This window comes from Borostomias antarcticus (assembly GCF_949987555.1).
Source record: "Borostomias antarcticus genome assembly, contig: scaffold_63, whole genome shotgun sequence".
NCBI classification, from domain to species: domain Eukaryota; kingdom Metazoa; phylum Chordata; class Actinopteri; order Stomiiformes; family Stomiidae; genus Borostomias; species Borostomias antarcticus.
Window position 1 is genome coordinate 1,080,634 of NW_028176448.1, and position 15,580 is coordinate 1,096,213.

General features: G+C 43.6%; 2 protein-coding genes across 2 annotated transcripts; one reads left to right on the forward strand and one right to left on the reverse strand.

The window, feature by feature from the left end:
* Window positions 1-3,464: 3,464 nt before the first annotated feature.
* On the reverse strand, window positions 3,465-4,016 carry LOC311328496 (GTP cyclohydrolase 1-like; the record flags this gene model as incomplete). Its single annotated transcript, XM_084462457.1, has 1 exon — window positions 3,465-4,016. One exon carries the CDS (start codon window positions 4,014-4,016, stop codon window positions 3,465-3,467), a length of 552 nt encoding a protein of 183 aa, XP_084318583.1.
* Window positions 4,017-10,888: 6,872 nt separating this feature from the next.
* On the forward strand, window positions 10,889-11,746 carry LOC311328497 (nucleotide-binding protein PSEEN1090-like; the record flags this gene model as incomplete). The annotated part of the gene is made up of 1 exon (XM_084462458.1): window positions 10,889-11,746. The coding sequence occupies one exon, from the start codon at window positions 10,889-10,891 to the stop codon at window positions 11,744-11,746; it is 858 nt and encodes a 285-aa protein (XP_084318584.1).
* Window positions 11,747-15,580: the final 3,834 nt, after the last annotated feature.

The window sequence follows — 15,580 nt, forward strand, 5'->3', positions numbered from 1 at the left end:
ATTGTGCACGCATCCTACGCCAATACCATAGATTATTCATTCTTCTCACCAGCTAATGATCATTTGGCGCTATCATTCAGCACCTTGAATCCACTATCCAACAATAGTATGGCACCATAGAGAGCTAGATCCGGGCTGAAGGCAACAAAGTGTTGCGCCTTCTCCTTCAATGGTATACGGATAAACAGGCCAATAAGGAGCCGCAGCAATCGTCGGTAACGAGTAGAGACGATGAGCAGAGAAATCACGTTAGAAAAAATACCTCCAGACAACTGACCAACTTGTTGGGTTATATCGTAATCAGGCGTCACAGCCCGCGTAATCAATCAAGCGTATTCCCGCTGGATGCTCAGTTAAACCTCAATACTAACAAGTACTCTGATGGCATGAGGAAAACAATTCTCAGTGCTGTGATGGATCGCTATATAATCGAACGATTAAACGACATCGTGTAAGTTACCTTGGTATAGTTGTAAAATGACAGGCTATGTAACTGGTAGCGGATACTGCTCAAGACTTTGAGGCTTTTTACGAACAGCGAAAGGTTGGAATTGAGCAAACAGAAAACCTGGAGATACTCAGTATTGACGGTAAGGATCTGGTGATGCGCCCGGAATGGTTGGAGGAAGCAACCAAGAAGAACGCGCAAATAGAGTCAGCAGAAGCTGCAAACCAAGCTTGTCCGGGAGAAAAGAAGGATCGCAAACGAATGACTCAGGTAGCCACCGTTATACTGTACGGTAAAATCCAATCCTCGAACGGTAGAATCGGTCATGTATATGGATAGAACGAGCTGCCACATTGTTAAATCTCGTCCTACAGCCAAGAATAAAAGAGTGTGGCCAGTGCAGAAAGAGAGGTGGAAGCCGTTATAGAAGAAGCTTTCGAGGAAGCGCTCAGGCTAGACAGGAGCAAAAACGCCAGTGGGTCATTGTTATTGATTGGCACCCTCATCAGCGGAAATTGATTACCAATATTATGAAAAAGAAGGGAGTTAAGGCAACCATCATCATAGACTTTATCCATATGCTTGAATATCTATGGAAAGCCGGTAACTGCTTACACAACAAAGGGAATGAGGCTATTGAAAGCTGGTTGCAGAGAGGTCCCTAAAGATACTCAGGGGAGAGTCTGACAAGGTGGCCAAAGGAATCCGGAAAAGTGCAAGCAAGAGAGGTCTGACAAAACTGGAGGCCATGGATAAGTTTGCAGACTATCTTCCAAAAACCCGTTTCAGACTTTGATATGACAAAGCGCTGGATGCTAGTTATCAGATTGCCAATGGAGTCATTGAGAGAGCTTGCCGCCATTTGATCAATTACCGTATGGATCTAACCTAGGTAAAGTGGAGTTTCCAAAGGGCAAAGGCTGTGTTGAAGCCACACTCACTGGATTGAAGTGACGATTGGCAGGCTATTGGAACTTCCATAAGGAATGTTCTCGCCTTCGTAATCATGGAGAACTAATGAATGTGGCGTCGTAGCGAGGGAACCACACCAGTTGGAAAACGATAAACTATGCAACGGGAGCTGATACGGCTCAAGACTTTGAGGCTGTTACGAACAGTGCAAGGTTGGGATTGAGCAAACAGAAGACCTGCAGATCCTCTGTTTTGACGGTAAGGGCTAACTAATGCGCCAAGTTGGAGGAAGCAAACGGCAGAACGCTCACAAGAGTCAGCATAAGCTGCAAACCGAGCGCAGTCAGGGAAGGAAGAAAGATCGAAAACAAATGGCACGGGTAGCCACGTTTATACTGTAAAACCCAATCCTAGAACGGCAGAATCGGTCATGTATATGGATCGGAAGAGCGACAACATGGTTCAATCACGTTCTCCCTCCAAGAATAAGAAAGTGTGGGCCAGTGTAGAAAGAGAGGTGTAAGCCGTGATAGAAGAAGCTTTCGAGGAAGCGCTCAGGCGATATCCGGAGCAGAGACGGCAATGGGTCAGTGTTATTGATGGGCACCATCATAAGCGACAACTGATTACCGTGGTTATGAAAAAGAAGGTAGTTAAGACAACCATCAGTCTCTTCCAATACGGAAGGAGCCTTAAGGGAAACCTTGTTTCCAACATGCAATGAGCCTGTTATTTATAATCTTTCGCCCATGATTACTATATGGCAATCATAATGAACACCCTGCTCATAAAAACGCTCGAAAAGGTGGAGTAACTACTTCAAACAACGACGAATAACGAGCTCGCCTGTAAATCAAAAGAGGAGTGTTATCAATTGATGGAGAACACCCTCAGACATTTCCGATACCGCAATCGAAGCAAGCCGGATAAGGGAATAATTAAGCAATATTTAACCGTTGCTTCAGGCTATTCCAGAACCAAGATTACCCGCTTGATCAATGAGTCCCTAGGCCAAGGCGGCCTGCGGCGTAAACAGCGTACAGTTAATAGATTTGGGTGTGGTTCTTTTGATACGACTATGCAGCCGCACCATATGCGCTTCAGCAAGGTCACCAGTTCCCGGTAAAAGGAGCTAAAACTCTGGGCGCAAAAGCATCTCGGTGATCATACCGCCTGTGTTGACAACGGTGATAGGTGGTGGTCACGAATCGATGGGTACGCGTAGTTTACGTTGGTCAACACCATGATCTGAAACGTCATAAATTATCTAACAGGTAGTTACCACAATGATAACCATAAGCATCTTCCAAGATACCTTGCTGAATATTGTTATCGATTCAACCGTCGCTTTGATTTGCAAGCAATGGTACCAAGTCTGAGTTACATGTGCGCGAACATACCTCATGCCAGCAAGGCTCCTCAAGCTAGATGCGGCACAGTGGTATTAAGATAATTTTTTGGGCCTGTCTTATATTTACCTTTTTATTTATCTTGCCAGCCTCGTTTCTGTAGAGCTAGAAGAGTCATCCCCATACTACTGCCTAGTTCAATATTGGATATTAAACTATCAAAACCAGTTAATGGTAGATAACATCATTAAAACTTACGATCGTAGCAAAAGTAACCAAGAGATGTTGGTGGTAACTGGAAAAACACATGTTCAATGTTCGTCAAACTTGCTAGTAGCAAAGTACTTGTTTTCAAACACAACTGAGAAAGCGTTTGATGCTAGCATAGAGACAATGAATAAAGAGCGCGGTTACAATTTGCGCAAAAAATTGCGAGGATAGAGGATATAAGTATACGAAATGTCCGACTTTACCTCACTTTCTTTAAAGTCTAGCATCCCCTGATTTGCAAGGGCTACAGACAATGCTACCAAACTCTGAAAACAGAGAATACTACCACCTTACACGCCGCTAGCCGCAGACTACTCGTAATTATGCTGCGCTAACGTCCACTACTTATGCCGTACCCATTGGTACAGCCATGGACTACAAAATATCATAGTCACTAGCAAAGTCACACATCGCGTGAAGTGTATAAAACTTGGTAAAATGATTGTGGTAATTTACTCTGCCATAAACAAAAAGGTTCTTTATAGTTAACTAATAAACCTCAGAAACTCTTCCCGAGTGGGCTGATTCTCTTTCAACAGGCCACACATTACTGCAGATGTCACAGATGAGTTCTGTTTTTTTACGCCTCGCATCATCATGCACATGTGTTGTGCTTCAATCACCACTGCAACACCTTTAGCATCAGTCACCTCCATAATAGCATCAGCGATCTGCTTGGTCATGTTTTCCTGAATCTGCAGGCGTCTGGCATACATATCTACAATGCGGGCAAACTTGGATAGGCCCAGCACCTTGCCTCTAGGCACATAGCCAATATGGCATTTGCCTATGAATGGCAAAATATGGTGTTCACACATGGAATACAGCTCAATGTCCTTGATCACCACCATTTCACTGATGTCTGACTCAAACACGGCTCCATTAACAATCTCGTCCAACACCTGAATGTAGCCCTTAGTCAGGTACTGAATTGCTTTGGCAGCTCTAAGAGGCGTATCCCTAAGGCCTTCGCGATGAATATCTTCCCCGACGGATTCAATAATGGCCTTGTAGTGTTCACTGATTCTTTGAGACATTTAAGGACTTATAACTGAGAGGTTATCAACGCGGATGACAATATAACATAATTTGCTAGTATAGCAAGAATTTCCCTGACACTTTTTGACACTTCCACAGAAGGTCCCTGTTCATACACGAACTGAGCCAAGCTGCCGCGCGTATAGTGCTTTTCCTGTCGATTATAAAACACTTCAACATATTTAAAAATTTTCTGCTTCACCTCTGCCTTCGTTAGGAGGCCTCATAATGAGTCAGTTCTGACTTCAGTGTATACGCGATGTTTGACTTTTTTTATGGTTACTAAAAGTTTACAATCCTTGGCTTCACAATGGCTACCACGCAAATAGTGTACGCTAGCACAACATAATTAACGTGAGTTCGACGCTCAGGAAACCATTGGTACACCTTCTGTTAGAACTGAAACATCAATATGTGGTTTATGGGCTGTCGTGGATAGGCAATAAATCCTGCCATCAGGTTTACAGCAAAGTTAAATGGTGCCCGGTGTCGAGTATGTTCGATCTGCAAAATATTCTTCACCTGATCATTTACGCTTTCTATTACTACCAGTTCCCACAACATAACTTTATCAAAGGCCTTCAGCTCTTTTGGCTTCATATTTTCCCTGACTTTCGTTACTAGGTTTAGGTCTTTCTCCTACAATCAGGCTACCAACTTCGCAGATACATAGCCCTTATCCCCATAAATCCAACCAGCTACCTCTTTGATGAAATCTGGTACTGGTTTACGAGCATAGGTGCTAGCCGTTGTCAGGCCATATGATAGAATTTCTCTAAGATGGTTAATGATAAAGTGTAACTTAAAACCAAACTTCCAACCTGTAGACGGTTCCCTAGTTTAACCCCTTCACTGAAGACCTTGTGACTGTTGATCCTATGTATGGTTGCCACAGACAACGATAGGCGTCGAATCAATGGATGCCAAGCCAGTTGGTTACCACATGCACTAAGACTTTAGATAAACCGTCAGGGATGTCACCACCTGTTTCATGCGTTCTACAAAACGATTGTAGGATACTAGGTTCGGGGAATAGTATGATTTAACGTTAGTGCGATAAGATAATCCCTTGCGCTACATAGGATTCAACCTTTTTGCACATACTCATGTTACAGGAAAATAGTGAATCGAGTACTTTATTGCTTGGCAAAGGCTACGAAGTAGCCATTGGGCACCTTTCAAAAAACATCATTATGCCTAAAGTCCTTAAAATACAAGGCTTGTAGTCGAAATTCAAGCGCCTGACCCATGTTGATTTATGTTGTGTGATCAGTCTCTGGTACATAGTGCTTGGAATTGCGAAAAGCTCTCTAGTGTAAATAGATGATGATGGTCATTATTTCACCGAGTGATAGCCTAGATATCACTGGAGATGTTTAGAACTGACAGATGCGTTGTCTATGCCATTGTGACTCACAATGTTATGCAGAAATCATCCACATCACATAATACACTGACAATAGACACGGGAGCCTCCAATTCGTTATCTCTGGTTTCGTATCCTAAAGATAACTAAGTGGCTGGAGCTCCACTGTCTTTTACCATAGAACTCACATTAATTATGCTTAATCTGGTGGCTATCTACGTGCACGTTGGGAGTTATTCTCATGGTTCTAGAGTTTGGGCATATGCTCGTATTAGCTGAAACCATTGAGGCTGAGGGAATGTTCTACTTTTCGGAAAAGTAAGCAAAGTAGAACATCTCGTGTGTATGAAAGAAGCTCTCGATCACAGCATTATCCCAGCAGTTCCATTTGCGGCTCATACTGCGTATAGAGCCACTGTTGTTAAGCAACTGCTGATAGCGATCAGAGACATATTGACTACCATGATCACTGTGAGCCAAAAGACATTCCTTTGGCCTGCCCTTTCACATAGCCATTTGCAATGAGTCAGTGACCAGCGTTGCTGTCGTTCTGACGCTCATAGACCAACCCACAACTCCCATGGAGAGCACGTGGATGAAGACAGACAGATACAGCCAGACCTCCCTAGTTGTCACACACGTAATGTCGCCAGCATACGCCTGCTTGCTCTGTGCCCGCTGAAAATCTCTATCTAACACATTCCCTGCCACTGGTTTGTTATGGCAGGAACTTGTGGTTGCTTTAAACTTCCATAGTTTTACTAGACGATGTTTTCTTCATCCAGCAAGCAACGAATCTTCTGCCACTTGGCATGTTTGCCCATATCAGCCAGATCGTCTTTTGGTGAGGTTATTTTGATACGACCATGCAGCCGCTAGAACATTATGCTTTTCTATATATCTAGTAACGAAAAAGAAACGATTTTATGGCGATATAACGTCATCAAACCAATAACTACATGACACCGTCTCTTGTGAACCCATCCTGAGCCAATACCCTCGATTATTCATTCTTCTCACCAGCACGTGATCATTTAGCCGCTATCATTCAGCACCTTGAATCTACTCTTCAACAAGAGCATGGTACCATAGAGAGCCATATCCAGACTAAAGGCAATGAAGTGTAGCGCCACCCTCCTCCATAGATATTTGAATAAGCAGGCCAATGATGAACCACAGCAATCGTCGGTAACTGGTAGCGACAGTGAGCAGAAAAATTACGTCAGGAAAAATACCTACCGACAACTGACCAGCTTGTTTGGTTCTGTCGTAGTCAGGCACCGCAGGTACAGCCAGAGGAAGCAATCCAGCGTGTTCCCGCTGGATGCTCAGTTAAACCTTAATACTAACCAGTACTCTCATATGGCATGAGGAAAAAAATTGTCAACTATGTGATGGATCGCTCTATATGGTACAATGATTGAACGAATCGTGAGAATGACCTAAGAATGGCTGGGAAACAACAAACTGTGCAACTAGTAGCAGTTATTCAAGGCCTCGTTGAAGCAGGTCGCGTGTTTTTTGGTGACCTCATTAAAGAAGGTTTATAGCGTTTATATTGCCGCTGCATAGAACCATAAATATAGGGATACCAGCCTGATCCTCTATCATTAACTGCAAGATCCTCTGATTCCAGTCATGACGGATATCAAGGCGATAGCCGTGGCAGATATGGATGCAGGTCAAGTCATCTGGTTTTCATAGCTGTTGTGATCACCATCCGCATACAGGCTGGTACCGTGCAGATTCAATGCTCTGCATGGCAGTTCCAGATAATTGACGTCCTTGATAGCAAGGGCCAAATACAACTCGCTGACTCCAGCGCCATACAAATAATCAAGAGCCAAGGCAAGAATCTTATCATTTATAATGTCTTGGCTGAATGCCGTCTCCAAACAGCCGATCAACGTACTTGTTTCGGAAAATTCTGGAAACATATGCAACGTTTAACTGGTAAAACCAATGCTATTAGCAATCATTGCTACAACTACCTGTCCGGTAGTGACATACAGTGCATCATAGTCATTTGTTATGCGGTCATCACTAGATTCAGATATCTTTAGCTCACAACATGTTGCGCCAACCAAACCAAGGTTATACAGACTCTTAATCTGGTACTGGAATGGTTGTGTCATGATTTTCCTAAATGCCTTTTGCCGTTTGGACATTGGGATTCAGGAAAATATCAATTAGAGTAGTGAAAAGCAGTCATAATCAAACGTGAATTCAATTGGGTGTGGCTGCTTTTGATATAACAAAGCAGCCGCTACAACATCAGGGTTTTCGATATCTACGGTAACGAAAAAGGGACGGTTACATGGTGATATAACGTCATCAAACCAATAACTACATCACACCGCCTATTGTGAACGCATCCTGCGCCAATACCATAGGTTATTCATCATTCTCACCGGCCGTGATCATTTTGACGCTATTATTCAGCATCTTAAATCCACTCCCAAGAAAAGCATGGCACCATAGATAGCTATATCCAGACTCAAAGCAACGAAGTGTTGTGCCTTTTCCTCCAAAGGTATCTGGATAAGCACACCAATGATGAGCCGCAGCAATCGTCGGTAACGGGTAACGACGGTGAGCAGATACTTCACGTTAGAAAAAATACCTCCCGACAACTGACCAGCTTGTTTGGTTCTGTTGTGGGCAGGCGTCGCAGTTACAGCCAGCGGAAACAATCAAACGTGTTTCCGCTGGATGCTCAGTTAAACCGCAATACGGACAAGTACTCTTATGGCATGAGGGGAAAAACTGTCAGTAATGTGATGAATCGCTATTATGATCTAACGATTAAACGACACTGTGAGAGTTACCGAATATAATTGGGAAACTTCAGGCTATGCAACTAGTAGCAGATACGGCTAAAGACTTTGAGGCTTTTTACAAACAGCGCAAGGTTGGGATTGAAAAACCAAAAAACCTGCAATCCTCAGTTTTGACGGGAAGGACCTAATGATGCGCTAGGAATGGTTGATGGAGCAACTAGGAAGAACGAGCCAAAGAGTCAGCAGAAGATGGAAACCAAGCTCAGTCCTAGAGAGAAGGAAGATCGCAAACTAATGGCACATGTAGCCACCGATTATACGGTAAAACCCAATTCTAGAATGGCAGAATCGGTCATGGATATGAATCGGAAGAGCGACAATATTGTTAAATTACGTCCTCCAGCCAAGCATAAGAGAGTATGGACCAGTGTGAAAGAGAGGCGGAAGCCATGATAGAAGAAGCTTTAAAGGAAGTGCTCAGGCGAGATCAAGAGCAGAGACGGCAGTTGGTCATTGTTATTGATGGCACCCTCATCAGCGAAACCTGATTACCGTGATTATAAAAAAGAATGGATTTAAGGCAACCATCATTATGGACTTGAATATCTGCGGAAAGCCGGTCACTGCCTACACGACAAGGGGTATGAAACTATTGAAAGCTGGGTGGCAAAACGATCCTTGGATATACTCAGGAGAGAGTCTAACAAAGTGGCCATGGAAGTCCGGTAAAGTGCGAATAAGAGAGGTCAGACAAAACTGTAGGCCATTGATAAGTCTGCAGACTATCTTCAAAAAACCTCCCTAGGCTCTGCCATGACAAGGAATGGTTGCTGGCTATCAGATTGCCAGTAGAGTCATTGAGGAAGCTCGGCACCATTCAATCAATGACCGTATGGATCCATCCGGAGCAAAGTGGAGTTTGCAAGGAGCAGAGGCTGTGTTGAAGCCACGCTCACTGGATTCAAGTAGAGATTAGCAGGCGTATTGGAACTTCCATAAGGAACACTCTCGCCTTCGTAATCATGAAGAACTAATGAATGCTGCGTCGTAGTATGGGAACCTCACCAAAATCCAATGGCTACAGCCAAAATTGCACCGTCGAACTCACGTTAATTAACGTGAGTTCGACGGTGCAAAACAGGTGAGCCACAGCCACTTAGCTATCTTTCTGATACCAGCCCATAGATAACAAACTGGAGGCTCCCGTGTCTATTGTCAGTGTATTCTGTGATGTGGATGATTTCTACATAACATTTGAATCACAATGGCATAGACAACTCATCTGTCATTCACAAAAGCCTCCAGTGATATCTAGGCTATCGCTCAATGAAATAATGACCATCATCATCTATTTCTATCAAAGTACCTTTCGCAATTTCAAACACTATTACCAGCGACTGATCATACAACATAAATCAGACTATTTACCGCACCTAGCATCCTACAATCGCATTGTAGAACTCATGAAACAGGCTTTTATACCACTGACGGTTTATCTAAAGTCTCAGTGCATGGGCCAACCAACGGGCCTGTCATTCATTAAATCAACGCCCATCGTTGTATGTGACAACAATAGGACCAACAGCCACAAGGTCTTCAGTAAAGAGGCTAAACTGAGGAAAACGTCTACAGGTTGAAAGTTTGATTTTAAGTTACACCTTATCATTAACCATCTCGGGAAAATTCTATCATTTTGCCTGACAACGGCTAACACCGATGACCATAAACCAATACCAGATCTCATCGAAGAGTTAACGGATTAGATTTATGTAAATACTGACTATGTCTCTGAGAAATTGGTAGCTTGGTTGCAAAAGAAAGGCCTGAACTTGGTAACTAAAGTCAGGGAAAATATGAAACCAAAAGAACTTAAGGCCTTTGATAAAGTGATGTTGAGGAAACTGGCAGTAATAGCAAGCGTAAATGATCAGTTGAAGAATATTTCGCAGATCGAACGTACTTGACACCATGCCCCATTCACCATTTAACTTTGCTGTCAACCTGATGGCAGGATTGATTGCCTATGCACGGAGGCCCAGAAAGACACATGTTGATGTTTCGGTACTAACCAAAAGGTGTACCAATAGCTTCCTGAGCGTCGAACTCACGCTAATTATGTTTAATCTTGCGGCTATCGACGTGTAGGTTAGCCGTTATTCCCGGTTTTCCAGAATTTGGTCATATGGTCGTATTTGCTGAATCCATTGAAAATCAGAGAATATTCTAATTTTCTGGAAAGTAAGAAAAGTCGAACATCGCGTGCCATGTCTTATGGTCTATGCTGCCTTACAGCCCAGAATAAGACATGAGCTGAAAAGACAAAGCCGATTCTTTCCCAATCAAAAGAAAAAGCCCTGCCATAAAAACACCGCATGATGGGTACTATTCTGTTTTCAGGAAATTAATGAGTTGACGATCAATAATCAAGAGCCACATGTGGTTGGTTTAAAGGAAAGACAACGGACGATCATACAAATTTTAGGTGCTTTTTACGAGTAGGTATCTTCCTGACAGGAGTGGTGAAAGGCAGTTATCAATCACATTTTATTCAACTCTTTTGTCATACCACCTGAAGTAATAAGCACTAAACACTGACCGGGCATAACCCCAGATTTCTCTCCGGGTGGGTGCTATCTTTCTTATATAAAGTTACCATCATAAAATACAGATACCCTATTACGGCCAACGTAGATAGCAGAGACTCTTAAAATAGAAGGGAACCACCATGAAACTCGTCATCATTAGTGGTCGATCAGGCTCAGGAAAAAGCTCAGTCCTCCATACCTTGGAGGATGAAGGCTTCTACTGTGTCGATAACCTGCCTGCCAGAATGTTGAGTCAACTGCCAGATACCCTGAAAGGCCATCATTCTGAGCCGCCAAAAATGGCGGTTAGCATTGATGCTAGGAATTTACCTGGAGCACTGGACAACTTCCCCGAGTTGCTTTCCTCCCTTAGAAGCAAAGGTATTGACTGTCAGGTTCTTTATCTGGATACCAGCAGTGACAAGCTGGTCAGCCGTTACAGCTCTACCAGAAGAAAGCACCCACTCAGTAATGACCAGACTTCTCTCAGAGAAGCCATCGAGATAGAAAAAGAACTGCTTAAGCCTGTATTGATAGAAGCAGACCTGAAAATCGATACAACACCTCTTTCTGTCCATCAGATCCGTGATCTGATCAAGCAGAAGTACTGTGGTGATGAAAAAACTGGTATGTCCGTTCTCTTCCAATCCTTTGGCTTTAAAAATGGTATCCCTTCCGACGCAGACTTCATCTTTGACGTTCGCTGTCTCCCAAACCCCTTCTGGGTTGAATCCTTAAGAAGTCATAATGGCCTTGAAGAGCCTGTTATTGATTTTCTGGAAAATGACAATGCAGTTATTGAGATGATAAGCGATATCAGTGCCTTTATAGAAAAGTGGCTTCCCCGATTCGAATCAGCCCAGCGAAGCTATATGACCATTGCTATAGGTTGCACTGGAGGCCAGCACCGCTCGGTCTATATTTGCAAAACCCTGGGTGAACTGTTCGCCAATAAACTGGAGCTAGTTCAGGTCAGACACAGAGAGCTCCACGAATAATGATTACATACCGGAAAAAAATTATTAACAAACTTGGTTTACATGCCCGGGCGGCATCCAAGTTTGTTTCCACGTCATCCGCTTTCGCCAGTCATATTGAAATTGGATTCAATGGGCACAAGGTTGATGGCAAGAGCATTATGGCCGTAATGATGCTAGCAGCAGGACAGGGCTCCGAACTTGAGCTTCTTTGTAATGGTCATGACGAGGAGGCAGCCTGTCTGGCACTGTGTGACCTAATAGATGATCGATTTGGTGAAGAAGAATAACCTGCTCCCCCTTACCATGGGATAGCCTCTGCATATACAGCAAGAAACCATTTTCCATTTTCTCTGGATATCTGGCTTTATGCCAGATATCCAGAATCCAGTCAGGCAGATAATAATGGCCAAACAACTGCAATTGAGCATCGGTGAAGACGAACTAAAAAAACTTAATGATGCTCTTGAGCATGGTGTTTCTTCAGAGTTACGCACCATGCTGAACACATTACCTCCTGCTGATACCGCACACCTGCTTGAGTCGTCCCCTCCAAAGCTGCGAAGTCTACTGTGGCGACTGATAGATCGAGAACAGGAAGGTGATGTACTTCAGGAGCTAAGTGAAGAGGTTAGGCAGTTCTTTTTGGACCAAATGAACATTGCTGAGCTAAAAGCAATCACTGAAGGTCAGGATGTTGATGACATCGCAGACCTTCTGCAACAGCTGCCTGACACTATAACCCGCCAGGTTCTGGACTCTATGAACAGCCAGGACCGGCAAAGGGTTGAAGCCGTTCTGGCTTATCCGGAAGATTCTGCTGGCGGCCTGATGAACACCGACACCATTACGGTTCGCCCAAATAATACAGTTGATGTTGTTCTTCGATATCTACGCCAGCATAAAGATATCCCTGACACTACAGACAGCTTTCTGGTCGTTAACCGCCGTGATGAGTATATCGGCCGCCTGCCTCTAACCTTATTACTGACAACCGACCCTTGCGCAACAGTTAGAGAGGTCATGTTAACGGATCTGGACCCTATTCCTGCGCATATGGAAGACACCAAAGTTGCCCAGCTATTTGAGCGCCAAGATCTAATTTCCGCACCAGTCGTTAATGAAACTGGCAAACTGCTTGGCCGTATCACCATTGATGATGTAGTGGATGTTATCCGTGAAGAAGCCGAACACTCTATGATGAGCATGGCTGGTTTGGATGATGATGAAGATACTTTCGCCCCTGCATTACGAACAGCCAGACGCCGCGCTGTCTGGCTAGGCTTTAACTTGATTACGGCATTTATTGCTGCATCAGTCATTGGCCTGTTCCAGGAAACCATTGATAAAGTGGTGGCCCTAGCAGTGCTGATGCCCATTGTTGCTGGGATGGGGGGTAATGCCGGTAGTCAGGCTCTAACTCTAGTGATCCGTGGGATGGCCTTGGGGCAAATCAGTAAAACCAACCTTAAATGGTTATTAAGCAGGGAGCTAGCTGCTGGTTTTCTCAATGGGCTACTTTGGGCAACCATGGTGGCAGCCATTGCTTGGGCATGGTTTAATGACCCCATTATCTCTCTGGTGATTGCCTGCGCTATGGTAATTAATTTAAGTGTCGCGGTAATTACCGGAGCAGCACTACCGGTTCTTCTCAAATCAATGAATATCGACCCAGCGCTGGCTGGCATTATTATTCTGACGGCTGTATCTGATGTGGTGGGCTTTTTCTCATTCCTCGGACTGGCGACGGTTTTCTATGGATAATCTTTAAACCACAAAGCTAACGAAGTTTTTTGGCTCTGCCTCAATTTGGGTGAATAAAGTGATTATAGTTATCCGGACACCAGACTCTAGTAGTACCCAAGCCACCTACGGTGTGTCCAGATGTCAAAAAAGAAAGTTAAAACCTATACGGCAGAGGTGAAGAAATCAGCTGTGAACTTGGCTGTAGAATTAGATCGGCCAGTCACTGAAACCTCCAGATATCTTAGTGCTAACGTTAATACCATGCATACCTAGATTGCCAAGTATCATCAATTTAAGTCATTTGGAAAAGTCAATAGGACTGATAAGCACGTATACGGCGAGATGAAACATTTACGTAAAGAAGTAGCAAGGCTTAAAGAGGAGCATACCATCTTAAAAAAGTCGGCAGCCTTCTTTGCGAGAGAACGCTCTAATATTACGGGTTATCAGAGACCATTAAGATAGCTTCAGTATTATAGCCATATGCTTGGTTATATCTATATCCTGCGCAGGCTATTACGATTGGAGTTCCAGTCCTGAGTAGAAAAGGCCCAAAGAATACCGAGTATTGAAAGTAAATAACGTGAGTCAAATGGTAAAAGACAGTGGAGCCCCAGCCACTTAACTATCTCTCGGATACCAAACAAGAGATAACGAACTAAAGGCTCTAGTGTCTACTGTCAGTGTATTCTGTGATGTGGATGATTTCTGCATAACAGTTGGATCACAATAACATAGACAACTCATCTGTCCTTCAAAAAAGCCTAAAGAGATATCTAGGCTATCGCTCAGTGAAATAATGACCATCATCACCTATTCCCATCAGAGTGCCTTTTACAATTTTAGTCGCTATTACCAGCGACTGATCACACAATATAAATCAGACTATTCCCCGAGCCTAGTATCCTACAATCGCTTTGTAGAACTAATGAGACAGGCTTTGGTACCACTCCCGGTTTATGTAAAGTCTCAGTGCACGGGACAACCAACAGGCCTGTAATTAATTGATTCGACGCCCACCGTAATCTGTGACAACCATATGATCAACATCAACAAGGTCTTCAGAGAAGAGGCTAAACTGGAAAAACCGTCTACATATTGGAAGTTTGCGTTTAAGTCACACCTGATCATTAACCATCTTGGAGACATTCTATCATTTCCCCTAACAACGGCTAACACCGGTGACCGTGAACCAGTACCAGATCTAATCGAAGAGTTAACTGGTTGGATTTATGTAGATAATGGCTATGTCTCTGAAAAGTTGGTAGTCTCGTTGCAGGAAAAAGGCCTGAACGTAGTAACGAAAGTCAGGAAAAATATGAAGCCAAAAGAGCTGAAGGCATTTAATAAAGTGATGTTGCGGAAACTGGCAGTAATATAAATCGTAAATGATAAGTTGAAGAATATTCCGCAGATCGAACATACTCGACACCGTTCACCATTTAACTTTGCTGTCAACCTTATGGCATGATTGATTGCCTATACACGTCAGCCAAGGCAGCCACATATTGATGTTTAAGTACTACTAGAGGTATAACCAATGGCTTTCTGAACGTAGAACTAACGTTTGATATCAAGGCAATACATGAGCCTAGGCGCCAAACTCCAAGTTAGCGTCGCATGAAAGACGATCTGGTTAATATGGGCGAACATGTCAGTCGGCAGAGGATTCGTTTCTTTATGGATGAAGAAAACATCATCTGCAAAACTAAACGGAAGTTTAAAGCAGCCACCAATTCCTGCCATAACAAACCAGTGGCAGAAAATGTGTTAGATCGATATTTTCAGCTGCCACAGGACAATGAAGTGCACGCTGGTGACAGTACGAATGTGCCTACTGTGATGGTTTACTTGTACCTATCTGTCTTCACCAACGGGTGCTCCATGGACATTGTTGGTTGGTCTATGAGCGACAGAATGACAGCAACTCTGGTCACTGACTCGCTGGAAATGGCACTGTGTAAGCGCAGGGCACAGACAGGTCTTTTGGTCCACAGTGGTCGTGTTAGTCAACATGTTCCTGATCGCTATCAATAGTTTCTTAACGACCATGGCTATATATGCAGCATGAAGCGCAAAGGGAACTTATGGAATAATGCTGTAGCCAAG